Genomic DNA, 12,487 nt, shown 5'->3' on the forward strand with positions numbered 1-12,487 from the left:
GAGCAGTCGTAGGTATATAAGGAGGTACTTAATCAGTTATTTCCCTTTTTCCGTATGGATTTTGGAAATCAATTAAAACGTGTCTATCATCACACTGAGCCCTATCAGAATACTTTATGTTCTTTAAAAGACAGTTACAACAAACCAGATTTTAAAACCTCATTTTAATGAGACAATTGCCCTTAGGGATCACATGAAACTTTTATCTCCCAACTGTGGAAACATTCCTGTGGAAACACATATTCAAGTTCAAAACTCGTAAGCTCAAAAGATCTAGGATATGTACTCTAATGCCTTACTGGTATCATCTAACTTATAAACAAAGATAATCCAATGAGTGTGGGCATTTCTATTTCTACTGTAAAGGCATATCAAATAAAGAAAAAAGTCTAATAATTGCATAAAGGAATATAAAACTATTTATTAACCACTGTTCACCAGTATTTACAATAAAGTAAACAATATACAGTTGGATAACATTCTGATTACTACAAAGTTGTTCTTCCTGGCTTTTGCTGAACCAGTAAAGCAAACTGAAGATTGAGCCTACATGTAAGGAATGAATTGGGGTAAAGAAAAAACATGCAGGTCAATGTTAGATTACAAAAGGTTGTTCACACATTTATGACAGCAGGTCCGTAAACTGCCAACATCTCTAACCATCTGATTAGGTTTCTATGAGCCAGGTTTTACATATTCCATTCATCATGACCTTTTAGTCAATGTAGCAACAGGGATTTCAACATTTTGCTAACGAATGGCCCACTAGGGAAATTTTTAAATGTTCATTTAACTTAGTTTTGTTTAGCTAGTTAAAACACACTGGCATTTGTCTAGTTTCCTCATCTGGATGAAGAACTCTGCTGTGATGGCAGCGATAAAACTTTTCCTTTTAGGGATTTTGCAAATAAACCACTGCAATTATAGACGCTTTAAAATTATCCAATTTAAATTGTCCTATTTAGAATTACTTATTTCACTTCAAATGTATGGCTTCAGGAAAATTTTCAATTTAACTTGAAGTGATTATCTCTTATTTTGCTCGGAATAATGGCATCTCAGAAACATGGGTTTACCTGTGATGTTTTGTTTGGGTGAATGCTTAAAAACAAAAAAAATTTACATATGCATTTTATGGATACACACACACACACAAACATGTAAAAAGTCTAGAATGGTCCTTAGGCTTATGAGAACACAAGTTTTGATTGAGTAATGACTATGCACATTTCCCCCAACATTTAGAAAAGCTGTTCTTTAATGAAGAGGAAATAATATAACATGGCATCAAATGTTCTTTTCTGATAAAGGAAGCAACTACAGAAAGCTTTTATTTATTTGTTCAAAGTAACCAGTGCTATGGATGCAAAAAAACCCCCAACAACTCTTCCAACGCTACTTTCAAAACAAACATATCAAACTTGATTTTTCATTAGGATGTAGTTATTTCGTCACACTAGTAAATCAAAATCCAAGACCCAAATTTTATATATATATATAAATATATATAAAAAAATGTGAACAATTATTGAGCTTCATCTTCTGGACAAGAATGCCAAGTTAGTCTCTCTTCATAAAAAGCAATTACAATTTGAGGACACTTCATATTTGCCTCTTTTGCCAGAACCAAGTCTGCCTCATCTGAATCTTTCCTGTTTTAAGAAAAAGAAAAATTCAGTTACAAGTCTAAGTTGTTCATGTCAACTGACAGCCATTCATTTAAGAAATAATAGTCCAAACAAAAGGTATTGAAGTGCTCCAGAAGGGTTATATGTTACTTGTTGCTATGTTCTAATAAACTTTATTTTCAAAACAGGCCACAGTTTGCTGACCCTTGCTTTAAAACACTACTAGTAAAAGTAACCAGAATCATCCTCTCAGCAGATAGTTTTTCCCTACCTAATGACGAAAACCATTTCACAAATTAAAAAAAAAAAAAAAAAAAAAGGCTACTCTTACTTTCAAATGTAACAATCCCTGCATACTCACCATTTCATGAGAAACATCAATTCTCCACTGCTGTCTGTGGCACCAATTATTCTTTCAGGATCAAGACCTCTGGCAAATCCTCTTGGTTTGTCAGCCTGTTTAGAAGACATTTTTTCATACAGCAAACTCAGAGTATTAAATTTTTTTCATGGCGTATTTTAAATAAAAACGTTCCAGTAGTGAGACGGAAATGACTAGGGCAAGAACTCATATTTGGTAATTAAAAACATCTGATTTCCATTAACTTCACAAGCAGAAAACCAACCTTAGTTTGATACTCAACGTAGAATACTTAAAATGTCCAAAAACATTCAGAATAAATAGTCAAGAAAAATACTGCGTTCAAGGACACCAAAGTCAGAGTTGTGTGGGCATACAGAAAAACTAACCTCTTTATTTCTGGTAATAATAAAGTCTTGAAAGTTAATATATTTCAAATTACTTCCAGGAATTAGTCTGAATTACTGATACATTTTACAAGCATAAACAAAATACAAACAGTAAGAAATATTAAAAATGTTAAAGCTCATACCAACTATCTGTAATCATTCTAAATGATAGGAAATGTTAGAACAAACTTGTCCAACCTGTGGCCCAGGATGGCTTTGAAGGAGGCCCAACACAAATTTGTAAACTTTCTTAAAACATTGAAAGTTTCTTTCTTGCGATTTTTTTTTTTTTTTTAAAGCTCATCAGCTATGGTTGGTGTTAAGTCTATTTTATGTGTAGCCCTAGACAATTCTCCTAATGTGGCCCAGGGCCGCCAAAAGATTGGACACCCTGCATTAGAAAGTACTTAATATAAACCAGTGGCTCTCAAAATGTGGTCTACGGATTCACTGGGGATTCCAGAGTCCTTTTTGGGAGGAGGTTGTGTAAGGCCCCCTTTTCTCATCTATTTGTGACTTTGGATTGTCTTCATATACCTCCACCAAAACGATACACCACAGCAATCAAATGTGTTTAGGTAAAATTGCCTTAAGACACACGTTGAAGATCTGTAAAAATGTAAAAAGGTACTCCTCAACTTTTTTAGAAAAGTCATTTTAGAAATTTATTTTAATTTCTACTATGTTAGTATTGATAGTTATAACCCATATAAACAAAAGCTCTCTGGGGATCCTCAATAATTTTTTTAGAGTATAAAGAGGCCTTGAGACCAAAAAAAGTTTGAGAACCAATGATATCAATAAATCCTTTATTCTTGTAAGAGTTTTACATCAATGTCACAGGCTGTGGAGTCACACTGCCTGGGTGAGAATGATGGACCTATCCCACTTATGAGCTGTGTGGCTTTGGGCAAGTTAATTAACCTCTTTGTGATTTAGGTTAATAAAACAGAATTTTAGTATCTACTGCATAGATATTTCACAGCACATTAAAAGCAAATGATTTGGCACACAGTATGGCACATGCTAAGGGCTCAATAAGTATTGTTAAAGTTGTGCCTGATTTATTTATTAATAATTTTTTGAGACAAGATCTTGCTTGGTTGCCTAGGTCAAAGTGCACTGGCATGATCACAGCCCACTGCACCTTGACCTCCCAGGCTCAAGCAATCCTTCTGCCTCAGCCTCCCAAGTAGCTGAGACTACAGGAGGTGTCCACCACGTCTTGCTGATTCTTTTTTTTTCTTTGTAGAGATGGGGTCTCACTATGTTGCCCAAACTGGCCTCCAACTCCTGGGCTCAAGCGATGTTCCTGCTTTGGTTTCCCAAGGTGCTGGGATTATAGGCGCAAGCCACCGTGCCTGGCCAAAACTGCTTCTGTTGAGCATGTGATTTATTTTCAAAACCAAATTTGTAGTCAATCTCTTTATTTCTTCATCTGTAAAATAGTGATTATACCTATGACCTTATACAGAGTTGTCTTGAAGGTTGTACTTCTTGGCTTCTAGTTAAATGATCAAGTTTTAAATCATGTTTAGTGCCTGAGCCTAGAACCTAATTTAGCACCAAGATGTTTCCCCAAATTGCCACACTAGGTCAGTACGCAAGACAAGTATAATCTGTTTTACAGAGGGTGTAAGAAAGAAGTTACCTCATTTGCCTGACGCCACAGAGACGTAAGTAAAGCAAAGACTAGACCAAAACACATGTATAGTGAATGAATTGAATGTCTCAATTCAAGCCAAGAAAAGCGTGTAACTATTATCAAAGATTATAGACTTCAAAATCAAGGTATTGTATGGCAATACAAAGATGACATGCAAGTACTTTTTGGTGGTCAATGCCATTGATGGACTATAATCAGAAAGTTCTATTTGCGTTGTTCTTACTTAGTGCAAAGGCTTTCAATAATCCAATCTTAGTATTGTTTGTACTTAAGGTTGCTAGCCTTGGATCACAGGTAATTGGTCTGATCAGGGATCAAATCCATGAAACTAAGAAAAACTGCACTAGCACAATCTAAGTGGCATAAGCACTTACTGCACATTTACACAAAGTAGGCTAAACCACGCCCATCCTTACTGTCCTAAGTATTAAAACATTTAAAATACGATTAAGAGGCCTTTTATAAAAGTATCTGAATTTTAAAAAAGCAAGCCGTCAAAGCTGGGCTTGGTGTGGTGGCTCACGCCTGTAATCCCAGCACTCTGGGAGGCCAAGGCGGGTGGATCACCTGATGTCAGGAGTTTGAAATCAGTCTGGCCAACATGGTGAAACCCTGTGGCTACTAAATATACAAAAATCAGCTGGGCCTGGTGGCGCACGCTTGTAATCCCAGCTACTCTGGAGGCGGAGGTTGCAGTGAGCCTCTGCATCACTGCACTCCAGCCTGGGCGACAGAGGGGACTCTGTCTCCAAAAAAAAAAAAAAGGCCATGGTGGCTCACTCCTGCAATCCCAACACTTTGGGAGGCCGAGGCGGGAGGATCACCACAAGGGTCAGGAGTTCAAGACCAGCCTGGCCAACATGGCAAAACCCCATCTCTACTAAAAGTACCAAAATTAGCCGGGCATGGTGGTGGGCGCCTATAATCCCAGCTACTTGGGAGGCTCAGGCAGGAGAATCGTTTGAACCCAGGAGGCGGCAGTTGCAGTGAGCCAAGATCATGCCATTGCACTCCAGCCTGGGCGACAAGAGCAAGACTCCATCTCTAAAAAACAAACAAACAAAAAGAAATCAAGCCATCAACCTTTTACAAAAGGACAAGCTAGTGGGCAATATTTTACACTTACAGCATCTCTTTTCTTCTTTGATTTGCTGTCATCAGATTCACTGTCAGATAAAGATTTTCTCTTTGTACCATCTTTTTCTTTGCCAGCTTTCTGAGAGTTAAGAAACGCTTCAATCAATTCTGGACAATCTAAATTTTCTTCAGGTTCCCAAGTATTGTCAGCACTGTGTTTAAAAAAAAGAAAAAAAAAGTTGATTGAATTAAGTATGATTCATCACCATTATCCAGATCTATTTTAATAGACAGCTGGGGGAATAAAAAGTCCTCTGTACTGCAGATACTAATCATTTCCTCCTTCCCTACATTATCCCACCCCCCAGCCTGCCTCCACCAGAGACAGGGTCTTGCTTTGTCGCCCAGGCGAGAGTGCAGTAGTGGAATCATAGTTCACTGAAGATTCCAACTCCCGGCTCAAGCGATCCTCCACCTCAGCCCAAGTAGCTGGGACTACAGGCATGCACCACCATGCCCAGCTAACTTAAAACACACACACTTCCTGGCCAACATGGTGAAACCCGGTCTCTGCTAAAATACAAAAATTAGCCGGGCATAGTGGCAGGCGCCCGTAGTCCCAGCTACTCGGGAGGCTGAGGCAGGAAAATCGCCTGAACTTGGAAGGCAGAGGTTGCAGTGAGCTGAGATCATGCCACTGCACTCCAGCCTGGGCAACGGGGAGACTCCATCTCAAAAAAAAAAAAAAAAAGTCTTCTACATTACCTATTACACTGCACATGGCAAGTGCAGTATAATCATGCTAGTGGCCTTAAGTTTTGGGAGAAGAGGGAGGAGCCCATTCATTTCCTAGTGTTTTGATGGGTAAAAGTAATTTTTCATGTTTCATGGGCTTAATAAAGTATGGACTTACGACACATACTTAATTTCAACTAAGAATACTGAAGAATGAAACAGGCAAATGTAAATCTCCCATTCAACTCAAAATTCCCAAACTGCTATGAATTAAATGTGACGAGCAGGGGAAGGAGATAACAGATATGTGAAGCCCAATCATTCGACTATCATATGCTCCATCACCAGCATGCTCAGGAAATTGATCTCTACCTATCCATTTTTAATTGTCACTGCCTATGGAGCTTTGTGGTGTAAGGGGGAAGAATCAAAGCAGATAAGCACAACAAAACACCAAGTGTTAAAATATGTAATTGCTGCATGTTCAAGTTATTCACATTTTGTGAATAGCATTATCAAGAATAATGAGAGCAATCCATACCAAAGAACACAAGGAACCAGAGAGCTTAAAACATGTCCAGGCACTACTTCTTAGGTATTAGGATATAATAAACCTAGTATAAAGCCTAGATTATATGTAATCCTGTATGAGACCCACTCGTCTATATTGTAAAGCTTCAATGTTTTTAGTACCCTCCGTGTGGAGGAAAATAAGGCAGATTAGTCTAATTAGTATAATATCTAACCACATTAAAATATATTACATAGTAAAACTACACTCTATAATTTTATAAATTTGACTCCCTAGGGTAATAAACTAGTCTCTAGTCTGCTCAGCTTCGACTGTACAATAAAGTCTTGGTTCTTTTTAAATAGTCCTCAAATAAGACACCTAAAATTCAAGGTGTCTTTATATTTAAAGACACCTGTGGAAAAGCAGGTAAAAGAGCCAGGTTAAAAACCAATTCTAAAACCACTTAGCTGCAGTTAAACATATAGTAAAGATGCACTAAAGTTTCTTACTCTGTAAATCCCTTCCACTTCAGGAAATATTCTACTTTCCCATTCACTACACGTCGATCTAGTACTTTTTCCACCACAAATTCTTCAGGCTCTGCCTCTTCAACTTTTTTACTCTTTCCATTCTGTTTTTTTCCCATTTTTTGCTAAAATAAAACAAAAGAGAAATTAAGAAATATTCTTCTTGAATTTTGAGCACATTTTCAAGGCTCAATTGCTTATATTATTATCACATTCGACATAAGTTTTTACTTCAATATCCCAGGGCAGACAGCTTCTGGAAAGATTAAAAGTCAACAGACAATAAAATAAAAGAATGCTTTATCTTGTTGATTCAGCTCAAACTTACGACCCACCACCAAAATAATACAATAAAAAACACTATCTGGAAACAGTTATTTTTTTCCAGTCTTTTTTTTTTTTTTTTTGAGACAGGGTCTCACTCTGTCGCCCAGGCTGGAGTGCAATGGCGCGATCTCAGCTCACTGCACCCTCCGCCTCCCCAGGTTCAAGCAGTTCTCATGCCTCAGCCTCCAGAGTAGCTGGGATTACAGGCGGATGCCACCATGCCGGGCTAATTTTTTTTGTATTTTATTAGAAACGGGGTTTCACCATGTTAACCAGGCTGGTCTCAAACTCCTGACCTCAAGTGATTCACCAGCCTCGGCCTCCCAAAGTGCTGGCATTACAGGCGTGAGCCACTGCGCCCGGCCCTGTTGTCTTAAAAGACCAAGTTTACTAGTTTTCACTCATTTTAACAACACAGCAACAAACAACTATGCAGGAAGTACTTAAAGGATGATACAGAGAAGAAACTAGTAGTGACAGGTCTTAGGTGAACCTATGACAGACCTTGCAGCCACCCCCAGATGGTAAGAGCCCCTCCTTCTCAAATATTAATATCAAAAGCGTCAATGATACAGAGAAAAGATATATGCAGAATGAAAACATGGTTCAAAATCCTGATACCAACTGCAGGGTCAACTATGGAGACCACTAGGAGGTTCAATTAAAGGACAAGATTGTTTTTCCATAATCTCTGTAGATATTTCCTACCACTTAGAAGAAACCTATAAAGCTGTCACTTCAAGAGGCCAAAATGGCAAATCTATTTTAATTCCCTAGGGTGAAAAAAATCCTTCCTTCCTGGTTTCTCAAGAAAGTCTATACTGGTAGCCAAATTCACTTTAAACAGGCATTTTTTTGGTACGACACTATTTAAGAGAAGCAGGAAACCAACCTGAACCAGCTCTTTCCAATGGCTCAAGATTTGCTATGAGAGGATTAAAAATGGGGAAAATTTTTGAAAGGATTAAAAATAGGGGAAAAAAACCCTGAAATGGTTAATCAGAAGATCCTATGGGCTGAGAAGGAATCCATCTTAACATTTCATCTTAAAGCAAATGCTATTGCCGGGCAAGGTGGCTCATGCCTGTAATCCCAGCACTTTGTAAGGCTGAGGTGGGCAGATCACCTGAGATCGGGAGTTCGAGACCAGCCTGACCAACATGGAGAAACCCTGTTTCTACTAAAAATACAAAATTAGCCAGGCATGGTGGTGCATGCTTGTAATCCCAGCTACTTGGGAAGCTGAGGCAGGAGAACTGCTTGAACCCAGGAGGCTGAATTTGCAGTGAGCCAAGATCACACCATTACACTCTAGGCTGAATTTGCAGTGAGCCAAGATCACACCATTACACTCTAGGCTGGACAACAAGAGCAAAACTGTCTCAAAAAAACAAACACAAAAACAAAAAACCCAAATACTATTTAAAAAAGATAAACCTTAATTGCCCAGTCATTAAAGCCATCCCACGAGTAAAGCAGCAAGCATTAAAAAGTTAACACTACCACCTCAAGGCTACAAAAGGACATTTCAAGCTATGCAGGCATATGAAGCGTGCAGACACATATTTAAGAAAGGCCTCAAGACTGCAAAAGGACATTTCAAGCTATGCAAGCATATAGGTAGCACACACACACACACACACACACACACACACACAAAATAAAAATCCCCTGGAATACAAAAACATGCAGCAAACACCTGACGTTTTTGGATACCATTTCTAAGTCAGGTGTTATGATTCTCATTAGTCAAGATACTTGAGTACAGGGCCCAAATAGCTTTCTGCCACTGTACGGTACAAGAAGGTAGGAATAATGGTGGGAGGAGCAAAGACAAACTGGAATAGACAGAAGTGTATTAGATACCTATACTACATGAAAAAACAGCTACTGCCACAAAGGGAGAAGGCTAACAAAGAGAAAGTCAAAAAGAAATACAGAAAATGAAAAGGATACACACTAAGGTTTACCAAAAAAAAAAAAAAAAAAAAAAAAAAGCAGACAAAATGCCATAATGCCATACAGTATTTATGCACTACTATGGCATTCATAAGCTAGTTTCAAATGCTCACCATTTTCTTTTATAGTATATGTTTGGCTTAACCCAGCACTTTTTTCCAAAGGTGGATTTGAGTCAAAATAAATTTCCCATTATTTAAGTGAAATTACAGCACACATCTCTCACAACACTAATTAACTTTTAAAATGGAAAGTTAAAAACTTTTAAAGTGGCCAACCTGTGATCCTTCACAAAATAAACTAAACACAGTAACAGACCCCAAAGACTATCAATTGCGTGCAAAAACAACTTCTGTTTTCCAGGGTATCTGACTTAATGCAGAATCTAATGATGGCACAAATTAAAAATCACCAACGTGCCCTTTTTAGTGTGAAACCCAGAGAGAGCATATACAGGCCAAAAACAAATGCTCTACTTTACCTAGGAGACATTAACATTCACCTTTACATGCTTAAGATTAATGCAATATGTTCAATATTGTGAAAACTGTAACTTTGAATTTCATGATTTTTATGTGAATATTCCAGGGTTTAAAAAAACTTGTAACATGGCACGGCTGAATAAGATACAGAAAATCTAGCCTTTTCTCCCTTCTAGCTCATATTTGCGATTTCGATCATTTTGTTTAAAAAACAAAACACTGCAATGAATTAAATTTAATATTCTTCCATATTTTAGAGTAAGTTAAAACAAGATAAAGTGACCAAAGTAATTTGAAAGATTCAATGACTTTTGCTCCAACCTAGGTGCACAAGGTACCTTGTTCTTTAAATTGGGCTTTAATGAAAATACTTCTCCAGAATTCTGGGGATTTAAGAAAAATTATGCCAACCAACAAGGGCTTTACCATTTTATGTAACATTTTTCAACGTTGCAAAAACGTGTGTATTTCTATTTGAAGATAAAAATCCTCAGCAAAATCCACATTGCACTGTCCTTCAAAGACTAGCCTTCTTTAAACTAGTTAAGACACTATTAAGCCAAGTCAGTCTCTCCATGTAATGAATTCGTTTTGCTTTTAATTTTCCCCTATAATTTATACCGGGAGAACTGGGAAATATGTGGATGTAAATTTCTCAGCCACAGAGATGCAAAGTTACACTGTGGGGAAAAAAAACTTGAGTTAAATCCTTATATACTTTAGGTTTTCATTAACTTACCAATGTAGTTTTATTGGAGGCCATTTTTTTATTGCAGACTTGAAGAGCTATTACTAGAAAAATGCATGACAGTTAAGATAAGTTTGCACGACACAAAAAAGGTAACTAAATACAAGTTCTGTTTGGATTCCAACCCCCAAGTAGGGAGCGCACATTTCAAACGTGAATACAAATCCAGAGTAGATCTGCCCTCCTACCTACATTGCTTATGATGCACATCAAATACGTGTCCTAACCATGTGAGTCTAGAAAGACTTTACTGGGGATCTTGGTACCTAAAACAGCTTCACATGGCTTAAAATAGGGGACAAATGTCTTTTCCAACCTAAATCCCATTTATAATAAAGTCCATGTTCCATCTTTAAAGGACAATCCTTTCGGTTTAAAACCAGGCACAATTACCCAAACAACTCACAACGGTAAACCACTGTGAATCTTCTGTTCTGCAATCCTAACTTGGTTTCTGCTCAGAAACCTTCCCTCTTTCCAATCCGTAGTTAAATAACAAAAGGAAAAAACTTGAGATGCTTCAACCCCGTTTCGTGACACTTTGAAAAAAAGAATCACCTCTTGCATACACCCGCTCCCGACCCCCGCCGCTGGAGCCCCGCGTCCCGAGGCCTAAGCGCGGGTGCCCGCCCCCACCCGAGAGCGCGGGCCTCGTGGTCAGCGCATCCGCGGGGAGAAACAAAGGCCGCGGCACGGGGGCTCAAGGGCACTGCGCCACACCGCACGCGCCTACCCCCGCAGCCTCGGGACAGCGGGCCGCGCGCCGCCAGGCCTCGCGGACGCAGGACCACGCGCCGCCCTCCCGGAGGCCCAAGTCTCGACCCAGCCTCGCGTGGCGGCTGGGGGAGGGGGCGCCTCCGCCGGAACGCGGGTGGGGGAGGGGAAGGGAAAATGCGCTTTGTCTCGAAATGGGGCGACCGTCGCCACAGCTCCCTACCCCCTCGAGGGCAGAGCAGTCTACCCACTAACTGCCGGCGCTGACCCCGCGCCAGGCCAGCCGCGAGGCCACCGCCCGGCCCTCCACTCCTTCCCGCAGCTCCCGGCGCGGGGTCCGGCGAGCAAGGGTGGGGAGGGGAGAGGAGAACCGGGCCCCCGGGACGCGTGTGGCAACTGAACCACCACCAGCGAGCGAGAGCTAGAGAGAAGGAAAGCCACCGACTTCACCGCCTCCGAGCTGCTCCGGGTCGCGGGTCTGCAGCGTCTCCGGCCCTGCGCGCCTACAGCTCGAGCCACATCCGAAGGGGGAGGGAGCCGAGAACTGCGCGCGGGGCCGCCGGGGGGAGGGGTGGCACCGCCCACGCCGGGCGGCCACGAAGGGCGGGGCAGCGGGCGCGCGCCCGGCGGGGGGGAGGGGCCGCGCGCCGCGCCCGCTAGGAATTGGGGCCCTAGGGGGAGGGCGGCAGCGACGACCCCGGCACTTACCGTTCGCGGCGTGGAGCCCAGTGGTCCCCAAAGGGAGGAAGGGGGAGGCGGGGCGAGGACGGTGACCGGAGTCTCCTCAGCGGTGGCTTTTCTGCTTGGCAGCCTCAGCGGCTGGCGCCAAAACCGGACTCCGCCCACTTCCTCGCCCCTGCGGTGCGAGGCTGCGGAATCCTCCAGACGCTGGGGCAGAGGGAGTTGGGAGCTTAAAAACTAGTAGCCCTTTGGGACCACTTTCAGCAGAGAACTCTCCTGTACACCAGGGGTCAGCTCCATAGACGCGGGCCAGGGTTAGGTCATTGCGGCCTGAACAATAATTTGACTAGAAGTTGATTCGGGTGTTTCCGGAAGGGGCCGAGTCAATCCGCCGAGTTGGGGCACGGAAAACGAAAAGGGAAGGCCACTAAGATTTTTCTGGCGGGGGTTATCATAGGCGTAACTGCAGGGACCACCTCCCGGGTTGAGGGGGCTGGATCTCCGGGCTGCGGATTAAGCTCCTCCCGTCGGCGTTAATTTCAAACTGCGCGACCGTTTCTCACCTGCCTTGCGCCAAGGCGGGGGGCGGGACCGTATTCCGAGAGGTAGTAACACGCAAGACTCGAGCCTTCCGCAATTCACTGAGCGCATTTACGGAAGTAACGTCGGGTACTGTCGC

At 41.5% G+C, this 12,487-nt stretch overlaps 1 protein-coding gene across 3 annotated transcripts; it reads right to left on the reverse strand.

The window, feature by feature from the left end:
• Positions 1-396: 396 nt before the first annotated feature.
• CBX3 (chromobox 3) lies at positions 397-12,364 on the reverse strand. Of its 3 annotated transcripts, none has more exons than XM_003270437.4 (6): positions 11,836-12,364; positions 10,405-10,457; positions 6,880-7,022; positions 5,171-5,333; positions 1,990-2,084; positions 397-1,652 (listed from the first exon to the last, which is right to left on the reverse strand). In XM_003270437.4, exons 2-6 carry the CDS (start codon positions 10,426-10,428, stop codon positions 1,526-1,528), a joined length of 552 nt encoding a protein of 183 aa, XP_003270485.1. In that variant the 5' UTR covers positions 10,429-10,457; positions 11,836-12,364; the 3' UTR covers positions 397-1,525. The 3 variants fall into 3 exon arrangements, with proteins under 3 accessions (XP_003270485.1, XP_030652609.1, XP_030652610.1); XM_030796749.1 differs by lacking the exon at positions 11,836-12,364 and adding an exon at positions 11,573-11,725; XM_030796750.1 differs by lacking the exon at positions 10,405-10,457.
• Between the last annotated feature and the right edge of the window lie 123 nt (positions 12,365-12,487).

The sequence above is a fragment of the Nomascus leucogenys genome, chromosome 17, assembly GCF_006542625.1.
Source record: "Nomascus leucogenys isolate Asia chromosome 17, Asia_NLE_v1, whole genome shotgun sequence".
In the NCBI taxonomy this organism is placed as follows: Eukaryota; Metazoa; Chordata; class Mammalia; order Primates; family Hylobatidae; genus Nomascus; species Nomascus leucogenys.

What these genes read in the sequence shown, in the direction of transcription:
- CBX3 (XM_003270437.4), bottom strand. Translation starts at nt 10,428, where the DNA reads ATGGCCTCCAATAAAACTACATTG. An exon ending in AAGTGGAAGGGATTTACAGA is followed by an intron (nt 5,334 to 6,879) that starts GTAAGAAACTTT and finishes TTTTAAACACAG; the next exon opens with TGCTGACAATACTTGGGAAC. An exon ending in CAAAGAAGAAAAGAGATGCT is followed by an intron (nt 2,085 to 5,170) that starts GTAAGTGTAAAA and finishes TCTTCTAAACAG; the next exon opens with GCTGACAAACCAAGAGGATT.